Source organism: Lepidochelys kempii, chromosome 26 (genome assembly GCF_965140285.1).
Source record: "Lepidochelys kempii isolate rLepKem1 chromosome 26, rLepKem1.hap1, whole genome shotgun sequence".
NCBI lineage: Eukaryota > Metazoa > Chordata > Testudines > Cheloniidae > Lepidochelys > Lepidochelys kempii.
The window spans coordinates 10588538-10615209 of record NC_136405.1 but is presented as its reverse complement, the minus strand read 5'-3'; the positions used below and the strand labels follow the sequence as shown (position 1 = coordinate 10615209).

General features: G+C 45.2%; 1 protein-coding gene across 7 annotated transcripts in view; it reads right to left on the bottom strand.

Moving 5' to 3' along the window:
* Positions 1–3413: 3413 nt before the first annotated feature.
* Positions 3414–26672, bottom strand: part of CDS2 (CDP-diacylglycerol synthase 2) — a 45454-nt gene continuing 22195 nt past the window's right edge. For 5 of the 7 annotated variants that reach the window (XM_073325263.2, XM_073325266.2, XM_073325267.2 and 2 more), the window contains 12 exons: positions 23733–23875; positions 21684–21780; positions 20572–20669; positions 19512–19651; positions 17482–17540; positions 15856–15938; positions 14809–14896; positions 13647–13715; positions 12153–12305; positions 11086–11205; positions 10355–10458; positions 3414–9727 (listed from right to left, as the gene is read on the bottom strand). In XM_073325263.2, coding sequence (XP_073181364.1) covers positions 9598–9727; positions 10355–10458; positions 11086–11205; positions 12153–12305; positions 13647–13715; positions 14809–14896; positions 15856–15938; positions 17482–17540; positions 19512–19651; positions 20572–20669; positions 21684–21780; positions 23733–23875 — 1284 coding nt within the window. In that variant the 3' untranslated portion in view covers positions 3414–9597. Of the gene's footprint in view, positions 9728–10354; positions 10459–11085; positions 11206–12152; positions 12306–13646; positions 13716–14808; positions 14897–15855; positions 15939–17481; positions 17541–19511; positions 19652–20571; positions 20670–21683; positions 21781–22134; positions 22290–23732; positions 23876–25205; positions 26186–26672 lie in introns of those variants that run through there. The other 2 variants (XM_073325264.2, XM_073325268.2) reach the window with 2 other exon arrangements.

The window sequence follows — 26672 nt, the reverse complement described above, 5'->3', positions numbered from 1 at the left end:
AAAGTCCCTCACACAGTGTTATGATTCATTTGAGAATGGGACAGGTGGGTGGGGAGAGTTAGACTAGGACTCAATAGACCTAGGTTCAATTCCCTACTCTGCCACAGACTTCCTGTGTGACCCTGGGCACACCCCTTTAGTCTCTCTGTCTGTTTCCACATTGGTAAAACAGGGATCACAGCACTGCCCTACCTCCCAGGGGTTATATTTAATCTCCCAGGTGAGGTTAAATACATGGCAGTGTGAGATATTACATGACCAGGGCTCTGAAGGTACTTTAGATAGAATGGCTTCATCCATTGTAAATTAAGGACCATGTACAAGAGTTAGCTTCGTGGTTAATTAGCCTGTCCTCTAGTAAGTCAGCATAACTGCATAGCCGCACTGTGCGCGCGATAAACGTCCTTATGCCATGTGCGGCCAAACGTCATCATTCAGAAATGTAGAGGGTTTTTAATTTACATTTCAGAGTTGATGAAATGCAAGCACTTCAGAGAACCAATGAATATTGTATTGCACCCTGCACCCATTTTTAAGCAGAAGAGCCACCGTCTCTTACAAGAGGAACAGCTGCAACATAAGCTTGGGTCAGACTTTTGTTTCTAATACATCTTGCAAAATCTCCCTTGGGAAAGGAGAAGAAATGGTCACTTATGTCACCGTGCAAAGGGCGGGGATGAGTCATGATTTGAACACGCAATCTGAATGTTAGCGCATAAGGAAGGTGCTCAGACACCATGGTGATGGACAGCAGCACAGAAGCCTGAGACAGTCCAGTCTATTTAATGGGGCAAGTTGAATGGCATGTAAACAGCATAAATGGGGGGGGGGGGGAGGAGGGAAGCAAATTGCATTTCTCAATGTGAAGTAACACAAGTTAGGACTTATGGAACCTCCCTCCAGATCCAGCTAGCCAGCCCAAAACAAGGCATTACCGTAGTAACCTAGCTGTGCTCTTCCACAGCTCCTTGAGGCACTGTATGAAGGTAGGTTTAGCAGGTTGGTTATCTCCATGTTAAAGATGGGGGGAACTGAAGCACAGAGAGGGAAATCACTTGTCCAGGGCACACAGCAGACCAGTGGCAGAGAGAGGACTAGAACCTAAGTGTCTTAGCCCAGCCTTGTATTCCCTGCACCAAAACTTTCTCTGGGCCATTGTGAGCCCTGGGGTTTATTAAGTTTAAATGGACTCTCACGGTCCAAAAAATGACTGATTTGCCACACTTACGCCAGGGGTGTTGCTCCTGCCTTGCCCCAGTTGTGAGTCAACAGAACTGGCCTCGCTGTACTGACCAACCAGTCGGGCTCATTTACAGAAGTTATTCTGGAATAGAAGTACTGTAGGACGTGCGTTTAAGGAACTAACTCCCTACGTGAACATACTTATTCCAGCCACTCACATGGTGCAGCTGTTCTGGCCAAGTTCTCCTGTAGATAAACCCTCAGCCTCTGAGAGGTGACAGGACTTGTATGGAGCCTCTCTTTAATACGCAAAGGATTTCTTAAATGTGTTAACCGGTAGGTAGGTTGGCACTAACTTCGCTCAGCCTCATCAAAGTGGGAAGTGATGATGGGTTGGGAAATCAAACAAGATCACAACTCAGCCTCTGCATCTTACATACGGAAAATACAGATGTTTGCAGTCCCCACCGTAGACGCAACTGCTGCAGATTACACAAGGCTCTTCATTTGTGGCTTTAGTTTAAAATTTCCCAAGCGTCTCTGTTTATGACAAACATTAAAAAAAAAGTGGAAGAAAATTGGTGCACACGAATTCCACAGATTTCTGAATAAAGATCAGGATTAATGTTGGGGGATGGGAAGATGGAAAAAAAAGCGAGAGAAAAGTACCTGCAGAAAATAAAAACTGTTTCAAGCTGTTTATTTCATGAATGTTCATTTTGTGTGTGTGCCTTCCACTCCAATGGTTCTCAGCCAGGGGTCCAGGGCCCCACGAGCAGCTTTCGGGGGGGTCAGCCAAAATAAACCAGAGACGAGGACGGCCTTAGAGCGGCGGGGGGCCAGAAGAGAAAGCCAAAGCCTGAGTCCCACCACCCGGGCCCGAAGCTGAAGCCCAAGCAACTTTGCAAGGGCCCCTGTGGCCTGGGGCCCTGGACAACTGCACAGCGTGCTACCCCCTAACGCCAGCGGCTTTTAATCCATTGGATATGCAGAAAACCAGTTGTGGCATCAAAGGTCGGCCATGGAATTTTTATAGCACGTCCGGGAGGCCTCCAGAAGACACTACAGTGTCTCCTCACTTTACCAGATAGCCTGGTATTTACACGTACTTCTCCACAAACATCCACCTAATTGAATTTTTTTTTTTTAAACCATAACCACTATTTTCATGTACGTGAATGGTGCAAATTCAGGTGAAAACTGGTAAAAAAAAAAAAAAAAACAAACAACTTTTTGTTAAAAACCTGGGAATTTTTTTGGTAAAAACAGACAACAAAAAGCCTTAAGCTTCCTGCATCATGCGGGAGCCCGCAAATCCTGCCTGCCACATCCTGGTCCAGGGAGCCAGCTCCACGCTCAGCAAGAGGTGCTTTGTGCAACAGGCCCGTGGAAAGGCTGTTACACAGATTCACCAGCTACTGCCTCTTATGAGGCGGAGCTGCTGTGGCCTCAGGACCACAGGAAAAGGTGTGTGGCTGGGGGAGAATGGGATTGCTTTCAGGGAGGATAGCTGGCTGCGTTGTTAATATACTGCCTTTCAGGAGTTGTTTCCAGCTCTGTGACAATATCTGTGCTTCAGTTCCTCCTCGATAAAGTGTATGTGTGTGTATATATGTGGAGGAATTATTTCTGATTATCTGTCTGGTCTAGTTGCACTGTAAGGCCCTGATCTCGAAAGGTATTTAGGCTTCTAACTTCCACAGATTTCAATGGGAGTTAAGCACCTTTGAAGATCTGGGCCTAAGCTCTCTGGGCACAGACTGTCTGTTGGACTCCCTGATCTTACTCAATGCCTCTGACATACAAGAAAGGAATTTAACCCCAGTCCCTACAGGGTCTAGCCTGGCTACCCATGGTTGCCATGGATGGATAGGAGGCAGGAAAAGGATTTAGCCCCTCTAATAGTGTGCTTAAGGAGAGCCAACATCCCCAGTGGAAAGTGCTGGTTCTGGATGATTTTATCCATTTAAGTGTCCGATCGCTGGGGACATTTGGGGATGAGAAGCTTGGGTTGCTCTTATAAATAAAAATCACGAGAAGGTTTGAAACAGATGGGATCTTAGTTAACAGAACAAAGCAGAGGTTACCCAACCCCTCCAAGGATTAGCTATTACATTTTGCCTGGACTGCTACAATACACCAGTGCCTTTTAAGGCACGATTAAACAGAGCTCCCTCCTCTGCCAGTGTTAATAACTTAATACACAGATCCACAGATAGTAGATCCACAGATAGTAGAACTTACATATTTATTTAACAGTAACATACAGTATATAAATAGGGTAAATACTTTAAAATATACAATATATCACATTCTGACAGTCAATCAAAAAGGCAAATCTACATGTATTGCTAAAACATTGATCAAAAACAATGCACAGAGAAGTAAGCAGATGGCAGAGGACATCTCAGAGCTGGGGAACAGTAACCCAGAGGGAAAATTACTGTAGTACAAAAATGTAACTCTGGGTTTGGCTACAGGTGTCGGGAGGTATACAAGCCCTCATGATGACAGACGCATGCCGACTCCAATTTTAAAATGGTTGTCTCCCCCACCAAGTCTTGATGACCACCGTGGATGGTTTTTGCATGGTTACATCTATTTCCCAAGTCTACAGAACTAGCAGAAAAAAGATTTTTTGCAGGAAGATGGAGAATTCTCCCCTCTTTGCATACAGTGATTGCCTTGGCCTGCATGCTTGTGGGAGTCCGATGCATGCACGAAACTAGGAGACCTGCCCTGATCCATGTGAAATCAACAATTCCCAAAGGCCTCTGCAATGTACTTACTGGTGCTTCAGGTTTTTGTGGTGCTGTAGGATTTCCCACTGAAGTCAATGGCAAAAATCCCCCTCCCAATCAAATGGGAGCAGATCCTTAGGGCTAGATTCTGCTAATTAGGATTACTCAGAGTGAGTATAATCAAGTCCAGGGGGGTACACACAGGACAGATACTACTGTGGAGTAAGGAACCACTCAACCCGAGTAAGCCTAGCAGAACCCGGATGATAATGAGGCTCTATGCTGTGCATTCTGTGCCACTCCTGGCCTTCTAGTCAAGATGGGTCTAATCCACAGCGTAACTTGGGCTGCAACTGGGGGTTGGAGAAGTCAGTTTCCAGTTGGAAACGCCAGCTAAACTGCTCCAAGCTTCCAAAGTGATTGGCAACCAGCGTGTGGCTGCTTAGAACCAAACACAGCCTACCTGTAGGCGTTTGCCCCAATTATTCAGGCATTTTAAATGCTGTTAACATTTACCAAACTTGCCCTCTTTTATTTCAGGCCTTTAATGGAAAGGCTACTATTACGGTCTATCCTCAGTACATGACAAACCTTCAACAGCCCCCTACTGCTTTCCTGTAGTATTCTGCACTTCCGATGCAAGGGGAGAAACCACCACCTGTATGGCTCTGAAGTTCAGCATTCAGCCAATCAAATCTCCTGACTACAAACTGAACTCCAGCTCCTTGGCTCTATTCGGATAAGACAACACATGCCATGATCGACCATTCCTTCACTGGAGAGCTAGGGTTTTAACATAAAAGAGAAATATCTGCTCACATTTCAGATTAGAGGAGAACCCAACGCATTCAGGCAGTAATGGAATTCTATCCCAAGGAGTGAGGTTTGCTAATTATAATGTCTCTGAATGGAAAGATAGATAGTACTAACAAAAGACAGCATAACCAAACTAAGTATCCTTGAGAGATGCACCACCCATAGTAAAAATGAGCCTGGCACCGGGCATTTTTGGGGAATTAAATGGATTTAAGCAAAACAGAGAAAACTGGATACTATGCTCATCAAAACAAATACCTGAAGACATTTGATTCCAGCTGCTATCTCATTCATGGCTTGCTTATATTTTCATTTAGCTCAGACAAAGAATAGAAAGGAATTTTTCGAAGGATGTGCAGCTGAACTTGGTCAACTCATCAATATGTATTCAGAAGGACCAGTCATCCCTTGTTACCAGTCCATTTCAGCTAGTACTCCCCAGCAACTGCCTACATTGTCACCTCCACTCACCATCACTGACCACGTAGCATCCTCTAACCTTTGGCCTCTTAGCTCCTTGTACTCAACTATGTTACCTACCTACGATCATCTATGGAGACACCTCTCTCCAAGCAGAGGATTTTAGGTCCCTGGCTCTGCTTGTGGATGCAATGGATCCCCCTGTCCAACTGGTTGCAGGATCAGGGCCTCAGTCTCCAGCATTCCCCTCACGTATTAGAGCATTCTAAAAATCCCTTTACATTTATTTTGGGCATTTCATTTGACCTTGCTAGCAGGTAGTTTCAGAACCAGCCCATTTGTAGAGCTCTAAACAGACAGCAAGGAAGCCCTTTCACAGTTTTGCGTTAATTCAGAGACCCAGAATGAGGAACGTTACACCTCCCCCTTAGCTTAGACAACCACAGAGCTGTTGCATCTGTTCCTCAACAACTTGTTCTGACACAGCAGCGACTTTGCTTTTGCAGTTTGTCTCCTTGTACAGCAAGCTGAGAGGACCTTCCCTTTAACCTAAGTACTCACAAAGCAGCTGCCACAGCATGCAGGTCACTTGCAGGGGCTCTTGATTTCGTACATTTCAGCTATAGGAAAAAGTTCTGGGGAGCTCCTTTATGAAAGTCTTGCCAAGGCAGCTCTGTTGTCAGCAGTGTGTTTCATGAGCGCTAGCTACACGCTAATCTTTCAAAGTCACTAAATCTAAGGGCTCACAAGAGCTGTGTTAGGACCAAGGTTAAACACTAGGTGAGGGAAGGACCTAGTCACCTGCACAACACACACAGATACACATGTTAAAGTTGCTGGACTCCAAAGTGCACTCTTAATATTCAGATTTACATCCTGATTTTGTTGACATGAGGCAAAATTAAAGTTTCTGGTCAAATCCTCCCTTATGCAGGCAAGAACCCAAACACTGTACTGTAACTTCAAGGTTTTTAAACTCTGGCTCACACATTAACTACTACCTCCTCTGTAGCCTTAGACAAGTCACTTACTCCACCAGTTTCTAAAAGTGGCCTCTCATTTTGGAGTGGCCAATTTGAACCACTTAGGGCAAACTACCAGCATACAGAGGGTTAAGAAGGTCATTGCTTAGAAGCTAGACAATAGTATAACTTGCATTCACTCTGTTGCAGTGCAGTTACTATGCACAGGCTGAAATTCTCTGGCTGGTAAACCTGTTTCAGAGCCAATTTCAACTATGATCCAAACTATAGAGCTCTGTGCTGCATATGGGGGGCAGGGAGGAGAAATATAGGGCTTTTAATAAACCAATGGATCAGTGCAATGAAGACAGGCTGCACCACAGAGCTTATGCAAAACAGAGGATTCCATCCTTCTGGTACGCAACTTTCTGTACAGCATATACAGGGTGTTAGCCCATAGTCCCTTGGATGTTAAACCAGTGTAATTATTGTACACTTCCAATAAACCATGCTGTACACTTACCGCAACATGAGAATTGCTGAGTAAGAGCAGTCATACGCAGGACACTAACAAGTAACAGCACTTATGAGTGCCTTTACACACAGAATTAATTTATCAGGATACCTGACAGGTCTGAAGGTTCGTTTTACTTCACTTCAAGGTTGAAGAGGGGGCAGAAGTAGAGAAAACGTACGAACCCAGGTTTGAAAAACTGCACTCAGCCTAGTTCAGAAAGGTGGATGGCTATTCCTATCTCACAGAAGTATGCAGACACTCGAGAACATAGTATGCCCTCCAGTGTTCACAGTCAGTATTAAAACAGCCCAACGTCAAGAAAACCCCAAATCCTATAGTTTAAAATCATAAGCTTCCTCAAAAAAAGTACACCTAGTAATTGTAAAAAAGTATGAAGATGTAGAACAGATGCCGGGGGAGGACCAAATTCTTACATGAAAACAAAGTGTGTTTTTTCTGTAGATCACTACATTGTAATCTCATTTAATACACAGTACTGTAGGTCCACGTGATAACTTGTTTATGAACATCTGCTCAAACAGTTTAGTATGCAGGAATTCCAGAAGATATTGGTATCAGACAAGAAGTATCCAAAAGAGAAGAAACTTTTGTTTTGCCAGGTGATAACCCCCCCAAAAAAACCTAAGGGAAGAAAGGTTTAAAAACAACCTCCTAAATCTCCTTTGAAAGCAAATTAAGGGCCCGAATGTAATGCCTTTAAGTCAAAGTCAAGACTCCCAAGCATTTCAGTAGACACGGCACTGGGCTCTAAGCCTACAGTTCAGGAAAGCATTTGCTTAAAAATTAAGCAAAAATGCTTCAATACTACCCAAAATTGGGACCATAGAAACAGGCAAGTCCTGCAATGTGCTGAGCACCCTCACCGGGAGCTAAGGATGTCTTGCATGGTGCAGAGTCCGACCCTTAAATTGCATGTCACCTGGGCTCTGCTTTAATATTCTCTCAGCACCATTTTGCTTTTGATCAAATATTTGTTTGTGTAGCACCGCAGATGTGAATCTCTGCCCTCCGGAACTCCAGTACAGGGAGAGGAAGAAGTGGCTGCTCTCAAGATAAAAATACGCCAGAGGTATGTGGAAGCAGTGGTGGCATGAGACTATGGAGTAAAGCATACAGAATGATCTCAGGGACTTTAGGTTAGCCAGCTTCAAATATAGATCTGTGTTGAAGACATAGGACAGTGACTTGCTTTCAAGACACGAACAGCAGCATCTCTATATTATCTTTCCCTGTCAATTGTTCCCCAGGTTCAACAAATAAGTAAAATGTATTTCTCATCACAGCCTGGCTCACACACAAACTATGGAGAGAAGTCACAGTAAAACAGAGTTCCCTGATACATGACAATGTTAATACAACCCACTACTAAAATGAATTTTTGTGTTGTTACATCACAAATCATCATTCTGACTCTTGGAAACCTCTGAAGTCCGTTAGATTGTGTTTCCATTTATTTATTTATTTATTTTCTTTTTTAAAAATTATGGTATGTTTGAAGTCAAGAAATAGAGGGAAATACCTGGAAAACAATTACATGTTTCCAAATGTTAAGTGCAACATACATAAAACAAGACTGAGTCAGTGAAGGAGAAAGGAGAGAAGCCTGGAAAGCTGACCAAACCCAGACCATGGTAAACTCAGTAGCATGATGTCTCGAACTCAAGTCATCCATCATTGGCAGACATGATCCCTGAAAGAAAAAACGAAGCAAAAAAAACCAAACAACCCTCCCCACACCAGAAAAGAAAACCCACAACAGCAGAACCAGCTGGGTACTATGCTCTCTGGACTTCCAAATGGGAAAATAAAGTTCTGTGAGTGATAGCTCTCCAAACAGCTAAAATATCAGGGTGTGGTATCTCCTACTCTTGAGAGACGTTTTCATGCTTCAGTATTTAAAAAAATATATATATTATGCTCTGGGTGGAAAAGAAGCCATGAAAAAGTGAACAAATAATTTTTTAAAAGCTTGTTCTTACTCAGGATTTCTTAAATAAAACTGGAATGCTTTTTAAAATAAGTTATTTGATTCACCTTAGAGGCAACCTGAACCTCTCACATTCCCCTTTCTGTATTCTTGTCCCTGATGTAAAGATTAGTTGGGTCTATTTTTGTTTAAATGGCACAGTACAAATGTGGGTTTAAAATCGACTTTGTTAAATATTTGCTGGAGTTAGGGAAATGTGGGAGGTACTACAAAGATGGCAAGTCGAAGCGTATGCACGTGTCTTCTTGTGTGGACCTTATGTAGCAGGATTAGAGCAAACATTTCTTTCAGATTTGTTGAGCTTTTTGTTCTCTACCTGCAAGAAGTTCTATGCACACCCAGGCTATGGCTATACTAGGGAAATGAAGACCCAAATTCATCAATGCAGCTACCACCAGTGGATAATTACAGGTCCCCAATTTCCCTAGCCTACATACAGGGATACACAAGGTTGCAAAAAAACCAGTGCCCTCTCTATTCCACTGACAGAGTTGCATGGCTTCCAATTTTCTTAGTATAGACACAGCCTGGCAGGGTTAGAGGATACTGATGTAAAAGTGCCCGTGTCTCATCTTCACTAGAGCTTACACTCCTGGAGCTGCACCCGGGCAGAAAAAAGCATACACACATCCCCTAGGAGTCGTGAAGTCAAGTTCTGCCCATACACATTGAAGACAAGAGTTGCCACGCAGATCCGAGAGGACATCTTCGCCCTACGGTCCCTTCAGTTCTTGATTTCTTTCCATCTAGAAGCTCCACTTTGCTTATTTTAACCAAAGCCATATAAATACATATTATAAAAAACCCCAAAACCCCACAAATGCAAACATTTACAAGGAAAGAAAAAAACAACAGTGAAACGAGGCCTTGTTATTGTCTTAGGTCAGGCGAGCTTGGATTTCCTTGGGGGACTTGCCCTCTTTTTCTGTCCTGTTCCAACTGCCTGGATGCCTACGCGTCCTCAGAATTGGCCAACATACCCTTATCAACAAGGTGCGCCTTTAACGTGTTGAAGATGTGGACCTGCTGGTCTGGCCGCAGAGCTAAAAGCTGCTGGATCAGTTTGCTTGGGTTAGGACCCCTGCAACAAACCAAAGAAAGAACTGTTTGCAATGAATCCTAACTCCAGGATCTGGTCGTCTGGGCTCAAATTCAGCAAAGCATGTGCCTAACTTCAAGCATCCCCATCCCTCAGCATTTCACAAGGGAGACAAGCCTCATTCACCCGCCTCCATTTTACAGGTGAGGAAAGAGAGACACAAGTGAAATGTAAATGGTCTTTAATTTCCGATCAATGGCAGAAATTATTCTCCCCCTCCATTAGAAGGGCCCCATAAATCCAAAAATCTACATAAATTCAAATAAAACCACAAAGTATCCCTCCAGACCAGTGTTTTTCCTTTCCATTCAGTTATAAAGCTATCTGCCAAGGCCCAAACTAATGGGAAAGAGTTATTCCTTAGTATATGCTCTGTTGAGCCCAAAAGGAGAAGGGAAGCAGGGATCAGTGGCTAGGACACAGGACTGAAGCTCAGGAAACACAGATGCTATTCCAGGCTCTGCCACCTGCCTGCCGTGTGACCTTGGGCGAGACACAGTCTCCCAGTCTCTTTCCCCTCCTGCCCAGTGTCCTGTGCATTTAGATTTAAGGTCTTTGGGGCTGCTCAGTTGCGGCCGCTAAGTGCTGCCGTGAAGCAATAAATAATACCTGATAAAACTTGCAATGTACACGTTGACAAAGGTAGCCATCAGGTACTGACAGTCAAAGCGATCCATGATCCCGCCATGCCCTGGGATTGTGTTGGCAAAGTCCTGTGCAATCAGAAGAGTTTCACTGAGCTCCGCCAAATGCCCGTATTCACATTTACTGCACACACGTAGCATGGACGCCCTGCGTGACACTGCATTCTCTCCCAGAACATCTGCTGATAGCACTAAACGCAGCCGGACTGAGGAGGGTGTTCATCACCCCTCCCCAAAGTTACTTTTTCACCCAGCAATACTTCTCGCACAAAAGCGTGCGACATCTGGACTGAGGAGCAGGAAATTCCACAGAGGTTGAAGTTGTATCATCTAAAACCCTGCCCCACTGAGCATCCTGTATTTTAAGGTTCACAAGGTTTATATTTACATATAAAAGACCCTATGTATGGGCAATGTGTTGGAGAAAGCTTCAGCTCGTGGAATTTCCTGACCTGCAGGTACTGAGTTTCTCAGCCTCAATGCTGTATCAACGCTCATTTTAGCACTTCACCGTTGTACTTCATTAACCCATCTTTACTCCACATGAGAAGAGCCCTCCTCCTTCCCCTCAATATGGACAGAAGCCTCCTCCAACCCCACCATCCTCTGACCTACGGCATTGTTTACGGTGGTGACAATAAAATGCGTTCGGTATCAGACAGCAGGTGCATCGGAAGCTGACTATGCATACCCTACCTTGATTTTGAAGGCTCTCTTAAACCCACTAGCAAAGAATCCTCCGAAGGGCCCGATGAGGGAAGCAAAGGTGGAGAGGGCGATGCTGTGGATCTGGAAGGGATACATCCGGACTGTTTTCTGCAGACAAGGACAAAGTGGGAAAAGAATCAGAGAAACGCATTGGGCTCCATTGCAATCTATCCTAACCCTGCCTTACTGGAGTCCAAGGTCAAGATTTTCAAGTGACTAGTGACTTTGGAAGGCCAACTCAAGGTGCCAGATTTTCAGAAAGCACTGTGCATCTGCCCTCAAACTCAGGCCCCTTCAAGGCACTTCAAGTTGGGCACCCGAAGTCTGTAGTTGCTTTCAGAAACCTTGACCTGGGTGTTGATCAGCTCTATTTAAACCCAAATCTGCGAAGACAAATCTCAGACGCAGACTGTCCCACAATTCACCCCTGCTTGATATCAGAGCAAAGCCACGGATGTATCTGGCCCATTTTGTCACGGTTTCCTTGTATTTCCCCATCTGTCCGTACCCATCTGTCGTCTCTTGTCTCATACTTAGGTTGTAAGTGGCTTGGGGCATGGATTGCATTTGTTCTGTATATGTCCAGTGCCTAGCACTATGGGGCCTTGGTCTATGAGAGCAGTGCACTGCATTCTCTGTAATTGTCTCTCTATTTTGCTAGATCACTTCATTTGCAGGAGGAGCCCTTTCTTACTTCACAGAAAGTCGAGCTGGAAGAGACCTTTCTTGACCACCTCGAGCAGGGTAAGATTGTTCCCTACAGTATGTTCTCCTGGGCTCTGTCCAATTTAGTCTTAAGCAACTTAAGAAATCTGGCTTCCACCAATTCCCTTGGGAGATTATTCCTTGGTTTAACCAGTCTCGCCATTAGGGGAACATCTCCGGAAATAAAGTTTTCCTTGATCAGTTTCATCCAGTTACCTCTTGCTGCATTCCTTCGTAGTACCTTAAACTAATCCCCTCCCTCCTGGGCATTTCCAGCCCAGTTAATGTATCCCTTTTTAATGGCTATTGCCAAGCTATCCATAATTGAGAGTGCACATTCAGAGTCCTACCCAGCGAATGACAGACTGAATCACCAGGGGGATGTTATATTCTTGTAGCTGGAACAGCTCAGATGGCTCGCAATCCACAGTGAAGCTGTTGGAGTCGTTATTGAATTCCACAGGACAGGTGAAGCACCGGTATCCAGACATCAAGTACGACAGCTTGGTTGTGGGAACAGAAAAGGCGAGTCAAGAGAAACCAAGAACAGAGGCAGCTTAAAATTCACACCTTTGCTCGGCTGGCTATTGGGAGGGTGGGCGTTAGGCTGTGGAACTCTCTCCCAGCTACTGAAAGAGTTTTTGCTATGGCCATTCGTGGCCCCATATTTATTGCTGTCCCTCCTTCTCATCCTTGATTGCTCCCTTCCTAAGCACCCTCATTTTTCTCCTTCCCCTTCACTTCTGAATGTTACTTTTTTCCGCTAAATGTCCTTCAATCTGTTTTTATGTTGCAACGTGTTAAAATACTGCAATGCACCAATAGTAGAAAAGACAGATGGGGGCATGCATCCCCCTCATCAGATGGCTCTGATACAAGCCTTACCCATTCACCTGAACTCCGGAAGGCGTAATGACACCCTCTAAGAGAGAGAGCTGAGATTCAGGGCTGTGAGTCAGCCACATCCTTGGTTCAGTAAGAAGCTTACTCTCTTGCAAAGCATTAAGTTGGCTAGAGGCTTGGTAAGCGGCTTCTTTTCATATACATCAGCTTGGAAGGCAGCAATCAGAGTAACTGTACGATCAAGATAGAGCAGACAGCACCATCCAGCCAACATGCATTAATGAAATCCTTCCTTAACAGATCACAACAGCCTGACAAATTGGGACAGTCCTTGGACTTTTCAGTCTTCAGCTGAATTACCCAGCTCTCTCCGGGCTTTCTGCAACTGCACAGATATTAAATGTGGACTTATCCCCTCTCCCCACCCCCAAAAAGTCCCCCGGGGGACCAGAGCCCTGAGCTCCCCACACAACCTTGAGGCAGATACCACAGAAATGTAGCAGAGCAATCACTGCAGAGGATCCAAAATGCTTTGCCAACACTACAGCACCCACTGAAACGTTGCAGCCTCTGGCATGCACACCGGTAGTAGGCAAAGAGGGGACATCTAAGCCTAGGACACGAGGGCCAAAACACTGTTGTTACAAAGAGCGCCATGGCAAATCACTAGTGTCCAAGCAGAGCAGACTGCTTCCTCTGCCACCCTGGCCTCTATCTGTACAGCTTGTGTAGCACTGGGAAATCCCTTGGAGTTTGGGTGCTACAGGTCTGAGAATATCAAGGGCCACGGGAGAGGAAGCGATTTCTCAGCAGTGGGTTTGACACCTCCTCACTGGAAGGCACAACAAGTCAGTTTAAAGCCCACTGTAAAACTTCAGATGACAACTTGGGTGGAAGAGAGCACAAAGCTTACATGTGTTCCTTAGCCGTGGCTGACAGATTGCACTGGTGTGTCTTATTATGGAGAGAGAGCCAATTAAATGCCATGGTGAGGTACCTACCAGCAGTCCAAACAGAACAGTGGCAAAGAACCCGCCAATAAAACCCTCCCAGGTCTTCTTTGGGGAAAGCTGCAGATACAAGAAAGAGAACATATTAAAAAATACCCTCAAGGCCTACCCCAAATAGCTCTGCAAAGCCAACACCCACCTCCCACAGAAGTTAAATGGCAAACAATATCCCCAGCTCATGATTTCCAAGGGGGTAACGGCCAACACATGAAGACTGTGGGGCAGATCTTTTCACTTGCTCTCACCCTAACAAGGCCAAGTTCCTAGAGGAAGGGGAAGCAGGCAAGCATCCTGCCTTGCAGCCCCCAGGCAGAGCAGTGGCCAGAATACACTGCCTGTATTTAAAAGCATTTAATATAATCTTAGCAAGGTAAGTAACTGAAATGTTACAACTTCAGGTTATTGGTCAAATATAGAGAGACACACACAGCCTCATTTCAGCCATTAAAAAAAATAAAAGGCCCATAAAGGGAATGGTTATTAGTCTCTGGGATACTCAACCCACTTAATTAACAGCATCCCTAGGAAAGGTTAGCTTAAGGATTTTATAGTTTAGCCCAAAAGGAAAAAAAAAATATAGAGGAAGTTTTTCATAACAGTACATAATTCGGTACCATTAGTTTGACATTTTCTCATCACTAAGGAACGCCGTTCTCAATGCCGACTGTGCATTTAGTCTAGAATTGTTCTCACTGGCTTTTTCAAGTCAAATATTCAATAACTCCAGCTTGCATATGCTGCAATAAAGAAGAGCTATTTCTAAACTACCTCCTCCGATATGTAGTTGGCAAGCGCACGCCACAAGGAAGCATCCATGCTCCCAAAGAACTTCACCAGATAACTAAACCAAACCTTTGTAGGAAACAGTGTCTTTTAACCATTAGTATGCAGAGCTTGGGATGGGGACAGAATTTAAATAATCAGTAGACATTGGATCAGGATCTAAAGAGGTACAATACAGCACAAATGAGACACAAAAAAAGAGTCTTTTGAAAGAGTCTTTTCAAACAACGATGGACAGGAGGAAAGTTTTTAGGCTGGGACCCAAATGCAAAGGCTTTAGCTCCACCACCCTGATCGATTCTCCAGTCTTGGGTCAAAGGCTCCATAGAGAAACAGAGCCTGAAGACAGGGTTTTGCACAGCTGACAAACCTTGATGAGTGGGGTGCGGCCAAAGAAAAACCCAAACATATAGGCCATGATGTCATTGCAGATCACACATGAAATCGGGACAATGAACCTAGAAGGAAGGGGAGAGAAGCCATTCATAACTGGCACTTTTGAAGTCATTGGAAGCTTAACTGCAATAGGTTATCCAAGCGGGCACTACCTGAACGTGGGCGAGTCTGGCTACACCGTGTCAGACTGACACTACTGTAAAAGCCCAGGTGTCATTAGCCCCAAGGCCCTCGCCAGCTGTCAGATCAGCTCCATGAATTCCCCCTTGCTGTGTTCTGTGCTTGCTCTGACATGCCGTGGGCTCTTAAACAGTCACCGTGATTAACCCCAGAAGCATTTCAGGGGTGAGCCAGGTGCTCTGCCGTTTGTAAAGCACTTGAGAATGCTTCAGATTGCACACCATATAGTGTGCTACGAGCACTGTAAAGTTTTCATTGTTGCTGATATAAGGACCAAGGCGGTTAAGGATATTGGGCTGAATCCTCCACATTGGGCACCAACCTCACACGCTGGGCAGCAGCGGCAACAAACTGCCAAAGGGGGCTGGTTATTAAAGCCACTTTTCTACCCTCTTCCAACCACGCTCCCTTCCTAACGTGTTAACCTGGTGGCTGCTTTAAGTTACGCTGGCGGCAGCTGTGTCCCAGGGACCCCCTCACCAGGCACGACTGGCTGGCATGCATGCTCTCCGCACCCACCCCCTATTCGAGTTCGGGTGACAAAGGCAGCTAAGCTACTTTCTGCCATCTGCGGGACTCCTCACTGCCAGAGGAATACGCAGCTGCCCCGTTCGAGTGGCTTTCTGGCTGCACTAACTGAGCAGCGCAAAGCAATCCGAAAAGGGCCCGGCTCATTGTTTGGCTTTCTTATGCAAAGCATGCTGCCGTCCCTTATGAAAGGCACATCCTAGCCTATGCTTGTTGGTTAAAAGTTTTAGTAAAAAACGCTTTAGCAAGGAGAAATCAGGAGCATATACTATGCAACACAAAGCAAAGTAACACGTAACAGGCACCAACTCACCAGATCATCCCGTCAAACAGGTTGTGAATGATGAGGTGCGACTGGGTAACAACAATTAGCAAAGTCACATGGGTCCAACCAAACTGGAAGAGAAAACAGCATGCAGTCCAGTTTGCCTAGAGACATTTCTCGTAACAGCCTACGGCAGAAACCAGATACCGATGAATACTGTTTGGAGAGGGTCATGCCTGTGTGCATCTCAGGCACTGATCCCAGGCGGAAAGAGCATGATGTAAACACAAAGATGGCAGCTAGTATTCATCCCTACTTCGGAGTTAAGCAAAGCAACATGTCCATTACATTTCAGAACCTGAGTGGGAGGATGTTTGACATTCCTGGACCAAGTACCCTTTAGCTCACACCCATCCCATACACCTTAGTCTACTTTGACTAGAGACCTGGAACATAAGAATCCCCATATTGATTGGGTCCTGCACTTAGGACGGAAGAACCCAATGCACAGCTACAGACTAGGGACCGAATGGCTAGGCAGCAGTTCTGCGGAAAAGGACCTAGGGGTGACGGTGGACGAGAAGCTGGATATGAGTCAGCAGTGTGCCCTTGTTGCCAAGAAGGCCAATGGCATTTTGGGATGTATAAGTAGGGGCATAGCGAGCAGATCAAGGGACGTGATCGTTCCCCTCTATTCGACATTGGTGAGGCCTCATCTGGAGTACTGTGTCCAGTTTTGGGCCCCACACTTCAAGAAGGATGTGGATAAATTGGAAAGAGTCCAGCGAAGGGCAACAAAAATGATTAGGGGACTGGAACACATGAGTTATGAGGAGAGGCTGAGGGAGCTGGGATTGTTTAGCCTGCAGAAGAGAAGAATGAGGGGGGATTTGATAGCTGCTTTCAACTACCTGAAAGGGGGTTCCAAAGAGGATGGCTCTAGACTGTTCTCAATGGTAGCAGATGACAGAACGAGGAGTAATGGTCTCAAGTTGCAGTGGGGGAGGTTTAGATTGGATATTAGGAAAAACTTTTTCACTAAGAGGGTGGTGAAACACTGGAATGTGTTACCTAGGGAGGTGGTAGAATCTCCTTCCTTAGAGGTTTTTAAGGTCAGGCTTGACAAAGCCCTGGCTGGGATGATTTAACTGGGAATTGGTCCTGCTTCGAGCAGGGGGTTGGACTAGATGACCTTCTGGGGTCCCTTCCAACCCTGATATTCTATGATGACCGTCCATCTAGTCTGACATCCGGAATCCAGAAGGAAACAAAAGCATCCCAATAAAGGATACGGTCAGCCAATCTGTGCATCGTTATACTGTGGTGGGGCCAATCTAACCCCTGCAGGTGATTCCACCAACACCCTCAAGGCATGAGGTTTGAAGAACCTTGTACAATCAATCACTTTAGTTTGCACAACTGAAAGGGTTACTAAGAAATGCACTGCAAATGCAGACAATGGAATTCACATTTCTAAGGAAATCAGTCAGTTCAAAAGTCATATGCCAAATACTTCAAGCTGCCAGGAATAGCTTTTCCATTAAGCAGGATCGCAACACCCAGGGGACACAGAAGCATTTACAGGCTTGTGTTCTTGTAAACCATATATGCAAACAGCCTCCATCTCCCAAAGCTAATCGCTCTGGAGCAGCAAAGCCGTTTATTTAATCTTACCATGTAGAACTGGAGACGGTAATGCTTCTTCACCAGACTCAGGACAAACATGCAGAAGCCTTGTGGGAAGAGAAAAGAAAGAGCAGAGCAAGATCAGGTCTTGCAGTAGTAGGAAATGCCTCTCAATTTCCCATTACATCCGCCATATCATTGCAGCATCTCATCATTGTTTCAGCTACAGAACAGAGTCAGCAACATGAGGGTCATGTGCGCTGCGGATGCGAAATGGTTAATCAAAGAATGGAAATTGTTAAAAAAAACCCAAGGACATACAGCCAATTAACCGTGATCACCCCTATGCAAGTTAGACTGTTTTCTGCCAACAGCTAATCATTTATTCTACCTCTGATCTTCCCATGTAGTATCAACTATAAAGTATTCTTCACTTACCTGTTTAATGGCACAGAGCTCTTAATTAGCTGCTGCATCCCCCCCATCCACCCAGAGGTGGCTGCATTTACAAAGTGACACTCTTTAGATACAGTCTGTCTGCCAGTTAAGTTGTTTAAGCGCATTAGGGTCTCGGGAGAACCCTCTTTAGCGTCTATCCTCCTCCCCCAGTTTTTACCAGCTCCCCCACCTCACAAATAATACCCACTGGTGAGCCCATGTTGCTAGGGCCATTGGAAATCTGCGCACAGCTCTCAATGGCAAGTGCCGCTCCATTTCTAGGTTGAAGCCCATCCTAGGGATTCAGGACTCGCAGTGAGCTTGCGAGCTGAGAGAAAACATCTCCACTTAATCACCAGAAAGGAGGAGTTAAAAATAGATCTTCAGTTCATCCAGAGTCTGCCTCTGCACTGTTTACACTGACAGGAGGTCTGGAGTAGCGTTGCAGAATTTACCAGCAAAGGCAAGAAGTCTACTCACCCTCTCTTTACCCAGAATGAAAAAGAAAAGGATCATTTCCTCACACATCAAAATATTAATCACCAGGCAAGTAAAACTTTGCAAGGCTCGCACAGGGGAAAGAAAGGTGGAAATTACAGTTAGTTATTCTGCCTAGTCACTACCCAAAGGAAGTAACATCAAAGGGGACCGTAGCTTCCCATCTGATGCAGAGGGCATTTTGGTCACTTACACCGCACAATTAGGCAGGTGTGGATGCAGCTAGTCACAGACTTGTCTGAATCCCAAAAGACATCATTGCAACGGCCTCTGAGACGTAACTCAAAGCCAACGATGGCTCCGTCTCCCACAGATGCTTCACTTCTGGCTCATTTCATGAGTCACATTTGGCCTAGAGGTGTGAAGGAAGCCTAGGATGAGGCTGCGTACCGCAGGTCTACAGGAAGAGGAATATTGCTCCAGGGCTGCGAGTCAGGCCCCTTTCCCTACTAGCGCTGCATTCATGAAGTGGGTGCACGCTAGGACTGGAGACTAGGGGAGGCAAAATGAGAGGAGGAGAGGAAAGATCAAAAGCAAGTATCAAGCTCATTTAAACAGAGACCCTGGAGAGAGTCAGGTACTTACAGCAACACCCTACTTAAACCAGATACCGTTTGCTGGGATGGAAGGACAATCTTCAGCAAGGAAAGGAGGACTTGTCTTTCCCTCAGTAAATCAGGCAAGAAAAAGAAACTGAGGAAGCTACAACACTGCTGCTCTCAAACCCAATTACTCCCTATTTTGTAGGCTGTCCTTCACGACAACGACAAGGCCATCTTAGATACAAGGCCCCCCTTCCCCACAGTAACAGCACCTCACAAGCTGTCAGGTAGGCAATTGCTATTATCCCTGTTCTATCGGTGGGGAACGGAGGCATGGAGAGGCTAAGTGTTTTGCACAAGGTCAAGCAGGGAACTGAACCTGGATCACATGAACCCTGGGTTGGAACTGTAACCACTGGACCATCCTTCCCCCTCCCTTGTATTTTCATAAGGCAGCACAAATCCAAACGGGGACACTGGAGCCCTACCTGTCTACGGTGGGGGTTGGGGGAGAGCTGCATTTCAAGAGGCTGATGACGTAACCCCTGCTAAAAAAACAGCAACGAGACAAATTTACCTGGTGGAAACAAATAAAATTACCTGTTAAGTAGAGGGCAAAGGAAATGAAGCGATGGTATTTGCTGAGAATTCGCAAGGGCTCCTCTCTCTGAACCAGGGTGAAAAAGTAATCCGTTACCGTCTCGCCATAGAAAAAGTAGTTTACACACAGCAGAAAGTACCTGTGGACACAGCAGCATTCCCTTTAATAGGACATGGTTGACTGGTAGAAAATTAGACTCATACACATAAGAGATTATCAGATTGCACCATCTACGCTGTGTGCAAGGGGAGGATACGACTGAAGGTTCACATACTGGGCGGCAGAATAATGGTGATTTTTATTTGAAAGTCTGCAGAAAATTCACTTACATTGGGCGGGGGGAAAGGTGGAAGCCGAAGTAGAGGGTCAAGGCCTGATTCTCACTTGCACTAAGGTGGCTTGGGCAGTGTGAAGGAACCTTACTGCAAGCGGGGGGGGTGGGGGTGGGGGGGAATCAACCCCTCACATTTCTTCTGATCGAAACATTACATCTTCATGTAGAAGCCGTGGCTCCATTAAATGCAAATACTTGGCTGTCGCCTATGTTACAGTACAGTCCTATTCAATTTTTGTTTCGTATTATGGTGCTCAGGAAGCGTTTGCCTTTAGGTGGCACTGCTTAAGAGTCTTCTCCAGGTTCCTGGAGGCAGTGACCCCCTCCTTCTCTGTGGCATGCCATCAGACGCTGAGTGCAACCAGTACAGTTTCATCCCAATCGCACAAATAAATTTCAGTAGGTAAATACCCCAGTAGGTAAATATCCTACACCCTTAGCCTGAGCAATGCAACTGGAACCACAAGTCACATGTTTACTCATCGCTTCTCTCGGTAACAGCATTCACCACCACAGACCGGGAGAGTCAGACCTCGCTCTCAGCAGACAAGCAATGGAACGAAGCGTATAAATATGACTGAAGATGCCCAGTAGTGGCTGGCTGCACCATCAATGAGGTGTCAAGGGATTCAGAAGCACCCTAGGTGGAAGGCATTACGCACATTGAGAAGGATCATATTGCGCTCCTTGACTCTAATGAAGAGCACCATAGTCGCTCTGCTTACCAGCTGAGGGTCCTGAACCAGGGCAGCTCATATGAGCGATACACATTGTAGCCAATGGTGATAATCTCCTGGAAACACTTGATCTGGACACACATCACCTGCAAAAACAACATTGAGCAGCAGCATCATTCACAGAGAAACTAAACCAGGACCAGATAATCTGCAATGGGCTGCTAAGTGCATGTAAAAAGTGGGAGCTCTAGAGTGACCCTTCCTTACAGGCGCCACAAGGAGAATTCCTCTCGTCTTGCAAGTGAGCTCCTCCTCACCCCTAAATCTGACACAAGGGGGCTCCTCGTAGGCTGAGTAATTGTTCACTTGCTCAACCTGCTAACAGCCAGAGCGAGCTGCTTTCCCTGCCAGGCAAAGAACACTACACCCTGCGAAGCCGTGGACTGGCCGACTCCAAGAGCTCACCGCCCCATTTTAAGTTACGTTTCCAACACTAGGTTTTTCTATCATGAGTTCCGGTCAGTTCTGGGGAGACAATCCCTCCTTCACTGGCACTGTCTTATCACTGTTCATCGCAGGCACTCGAGAGGACTGGCACTTCAAGACCACTGTGAGAAGGGAACATGCCCAGCAGAGATACAGCCAGACTGGAGTTGGGACAGGCTTCACAAAGGCAATGGGGCTGCCGGATGGGTTTCCCCGGCGGGGACTGGACCTGGAATCTCCGGATCTACAAGCATGCACCTCTACAGCCTGAGCTGAAAATCCCCGCTCTGTATCAGCTCTAAACCCTGAGAGAGAGCCACACTGCAAGCACACATGATACACGCAGAGAGTGCTCAATGGCAGACGAACAAACAACCAGATTCAGCTCTCCACCCACACACCTGGGCTGTGATAGCAATAAAGGAAACAGGAGGATTCCACCAAGACAGCACCAATTAAATAGTAATTGTGACGAGGAACCTTATTCCCTGCAGATCATGGAGCAGAACAGCCATTTGACAGCTTTCGGCCATGACTGAACAGGACCAAATTAGCACTGGGAACCTCGAAGCACAAAGCTCTGTGTACTCATTAACTTTCTCAGCCATCTAGGTCCCTGACAACCGTTCATCCATAATGGTCCATTTAACGAAGAGTTTTGAAAGAGCACTTACAATCATCATTAAAACCATGGGTCCCAGGTAGATGATGATGAAGAAGAACGCAATCATTGCCAGAGTGAGGATCCCTCTGACCCACCAGTTCTTCCATCTAGATCACAGGAAGAGAAAAGTGAACGTTAGGCAAAGGGCCTATCGAGCAGGAAAGCTGGGAGAGATGCACTTGTTATCTCTTCTGCACAGCCTCCTGGTGAACGGCGGAGGCAGGAAACGGCAGCGTATCCTTCGCTCAGGGGCGGTGACAATGTCACTCCAGTCCATTCACCCAGCTCTGGTGCAGAGAGGAATGCAGAGAGGATGACACAGCGGCCGTGTGGGTAAGCTCAGGAAGGGAGTTCTGTGCTGGGGGACAGCACAGGAGGTGCTGAAGATTCATTTTGGTGAGAAAGTGACAGACGAAGGTAGCAGGGAGTAAATAGGAATAGACAGTTATACAGGGCCTTACCTAGTCTGAATTCGCTTTGTAAGAGTATTATGCCCATTTTACAGATACAGAAATGGAGATAAAGAGTTGCCCCAGATCCCACAGAAATGGCAGAACTGAGGTTCAAACTCAGGAGCCCCAACATCCAGTACTCCCCCTCAGTCCACTAGGCCATGCTGCAAAAAAAAAAAAAACCTCTCAAAGATCACCCTCTAAATCTGCCGGAAAAAAAGGACCGTACCACAATTCTGCCAAAGAAAAGCAATCTCAACACCAAACTCGCTCAGCCAGCCCCAAAGCTCTCTCCCCAGGCTGAGAGCAGGAACAGAATACAGCAATTTTAGCCAAGCCAGTCCCTCCAGAGGGGTCAGTTACCCATGAGGTGTGTTGCTCCTGTCACCATCTACTGATGGGATAGAACATCGTGTCTAAGTTGGTTAAATAGTGGGGTTAGTAAAAAAAAAAAAATTTTTTTTAAAAAAGGAGGGGGGTATTTAAATCGGATTTTTTTTGATAAAATGCTTTGAGGAAAAAAACACTTATATAAAGTTAGTTTTAATTAAGATATATTATAGCTCAAGGATCTCTCATCATGGAATAGGGATTATAAATTCTAATTCTATAGTATGAGACAATATAGTCACGTAATGTTTAAGAAAAGTTTTATTAATGAGTTCCAATAGTTCATGGATTAGGGACCCAATCTTATGGGGTTCCTCAGGCTTCTGTATAGATTATTTAGGTTAATCTTTCTATCTACCCAATGGGACTCAGTGCTCAGTATAGAAGATACCATCAGAGATGTTTTGTTTTGCAGTTCTCAGACTGTGGACTTGTGTCTCCAGAGGTAACATGCTTGTTAACAGCAAAAATGTTTTTAAATAAATAAATACTATAGAGGCGAGAAATAACAGACCTCAACTCTATTGTCCCTCTGCAAATTTGTGTACACAGAGTCAACCCCTTACCTCTCTCTAAAAGTGCCAAGTTTCAAAAAGTTCAATGAATAGAAAGTTGTTGGGGGCAGAATAGATCTGGACAAGGAGAAGAAGTCTGGAGCTAAATGTGAAAAGCAAGGAACATTTGCTTGTTTTGTTAAAATATTATACATTGGCTGTTGAAAAATACTTAATGTTGTTGTTTTAGTTAAAAAAAACAATTTAAATGTCTGTCTGGTGATGCTCTACTCCTAATACAGGACGGAAAGAAAATCCCCCAAATATTAATGATTAACCTGTTGAATTGCAGATAGTTCACCTCCCAATGACTTCATAATATCTGCTTCCATTACCTTTGGTAAATGAAATAACCAAACAATCATTCATTTTCGGATATAGCTGTAAAACGAATCGGAAAAGTTTTCAAAATAAATCACTGTTTAAAAATGTACATCATGTGTACCTTCTAAAAATGAAACCTACATCTATCTCTGAGTTGTGAAGAATATGTATTAAGGTTATAACAACAAACAAGAATGCACTTTTATGCAGAAATCTGGGATTAAATAGAGTCTTCCTGACTAGTGATGTAAATCAAATCCACCCTGGTTAGTAAAAAGGGAAAGTGCACCAATATGCTGGGAGCCCCGGAAGCAATGGAAAAGTTTTATTTAATGCTACCTTGAGGATAGGTTGGAGAGGGCCCTGTTTAAGACCTCGGGAGTGTCATCTGATATAGGTGCGGGAGGGGCCCCTCCAAACTCTGATTTGCATTCACTGTCCGATGCGGTCTCTCCATCCAGCTTGTTTTCCGACTCGGACTCCTGCAGGACAAACACAGGCAAACAGATGTATCAGATACCGGTGATCGTTCTTCTGATCTTCATTTAAAAATGCACTAGATCAAGCCATTCCACCCTTATTCCATTCTTATTTCCTCTCAACACAGCCTGTAGCTAAAAGGAAAAGATGGCAAGATATTCTGGGCACAAACTGACTTACTTAATTGACTCTGTTCTTGTTTGGGAGCCAAACACTTAAGTGACAGGACCTACGGGGCAGAACCACCTGCAACTGAAGCCAATGGAAGTTTTACTAAGGACTTTAAAGAGAAGAGGTCCTTTTTTTTGTATCACCAAAGGTACTTTGTAGTTGTTCTAAAGCCTGAATGATGCACCGGAGGTCATGGGTACATGAGTTTGTCAAGAGCCATGTTCGTAAGGTGTTCGGGAACCCCAGGTGGGTCTCTGAGTAAGCAGTAACACTCAGAATTAGAGTGAAAGGTCTCCAGAAAGAAGGGAAAGACTTGTGCTTTTGGAGGTTTTTCTCTGTACATTTCTATGCAATGGCTTAACTCATGTGCGCTAAAATTAATGCCAAAGAAACCCCCAAAACACCAAGAAAGAAAGAAAAATGTTCCCATGGAAGAATGTCTCATCATTTAAACCTGACTGTCCCTTTAAGCCACCGCAGCAACCCGATATCCAGGACACATGTACCCAATGCACTAGCCTATCTGTATGAGTGCAACGCCCAGCTAAGAGTAGAACCCCATTAAGGTAGGTGCTGTACAAACACACAGTAAGAAACAGTCCACGTCCAAAAGAGCTTATCACCAAAACAGGCAAGATGGACAGGGTGGGAGGGGAAACAAAGACTAAAGGAGACGTGCACAATTGGCAGAACCAGGAACAGAATTCTGGCCGGCCTTCTGACTCCCAGTCCAGCACCCTGGTCACTAGACCACACTACTTCTCTTCAGTCCTTTATACATCAAACAGCAGCAAAGAGGAAGATTTTGCCGTCTGCAAGTGACCGTTAGCAGCGCAGTTTCGTGCCTGGGTTTCACTTATCACTAAGCCACATTCCCGACTATGCAGGGTGTGCCTATAATTACGGCTAAGATTATGTCACGGAGGTCCCAGAATTGTGAGTACGAGAGACCTCCATGACATTTTCTGCTTCAGCAGGGCCCCTCCTGCAGCTCCTGGCTGCCAGCAGTGGTTGGTGCTGGACCCAACCTCCCTATTTTGTCAGTTATTTTTAGTAAAAGTCAGGGACAGGTCACGGCTTCCGTGAATTTTTGTTTATTGCCCATGACCTGTCCGTGACTTTTACTAAAAAAACTCCCACATGACAAAATCTTAGCCTTACCTCTACCATCCACACTTCCGCGTCGAGTGGTGAGTCATGCCCAAGTCTCAAGTCAGCCCCCAGATCCCAGCATATGCTATTTTAACACTCCCAAACAGGAGTGTGTTTTCAGGAAGTGCAGGGAGGGAACCAAGTCAGCAAACGCGGTCAGTTTTGTCAAAGTTAATCTCCCTGGGCTCCTGCAACGTTCCGACGCTCTGCCAGATGAGACAGCACCTAGAGCTGGTCCAGGAAAAGCTCCCCAGTAAACTAGAGGTTGGGCCAATATACATTTAAGTGTATCTGGTTTAATAAAATCCCACAGGAATAAAAGCAGGAGCCCTGTTCAGTCTCCCTGAAAGCAGCGAAGGATATTGGCCCTAAGACATCAGGTAGCTATGGTCGCAAGCCAGACAAAGACAACCAGGCTGTCAGAGCAGTATTTTTAGCCACTTCCATCCATTGCAACGGGGGGGGGGACGTACCGACACCATTTCCTGGGGTGAGTGACCTATGGAATCAGAACAAAGCCACACTCCCAAACTTCTCTGTTGCACTGTATACCACACCGGATTTGCTCAGAGCCAGCCTTGGGGGTAGAAGGGGGAAGAGTTTATTGTTCTTGCTTCTGGACTTTATTCCAAAATGAATAGCAAAAGCAAATAGGAACTGGAAATAAATCTGGATTTATGTGCTGAATACCCAACAGGACCGGTTTTGGGGTGCATTCAGCAGAAAAAGAGTTAACCATTTTAAATTTGTTTTTATTCATCCTAAGTAAAGTCCACTGGCTCCTCTCAGCTTCCAAGAGCGACTAAAATACCATTAATAATCTTATATCAGATACATGCCTGCACGCAACCACGAATTCTTTGCGTCTTCAAGTACAGTAGAACTTCAGAGTTATGAACACCAGAGTTACGAACTGAGCAGTCAACCACACACCTCATTGGGAACCAGAAGTACACCATCAGGCACCAGCAGGGAGAGACAAAAAAAAAGCAAAACACAGTACAGTACTGTGTTCAACGTAAACTACTAAAAAAAAGGGGGAAAGTTTAAAAAAAGATCTGATATGGTAAGCAAACTGTTTGTGCTGGTTTCATTTAAATTAACATGGTTAAAAGCAGCATTTTTCTTCTGCACAGTAAAGTTTCAAAGCTGTATTAAGTCAATGTTCAGTTGTAAACTTTGGAAAGAACCTGCCATAACGTTTTGTTCAGAATCACAAACAGCCTCTGAAGTTCTACTGTATCCAAATCGTTCAAGGACATCACATGCTGTGAGGTCACTAGCTAAAACGCAGGGGGACTGAGAATGCTTTGGACACGCAGGGAAAGGATGCTAAACCTGGACTTATGTTGAATCCTTCCCCCACTGATTAGGCTGACCAAGTTATCTTTATTTGAGAGAAGGCTCTGGAAAGAGATCACAGGGGGGGAAAAAATCACAATCATTTCACTGTAGCTCAAGTATAGCACCCATGTA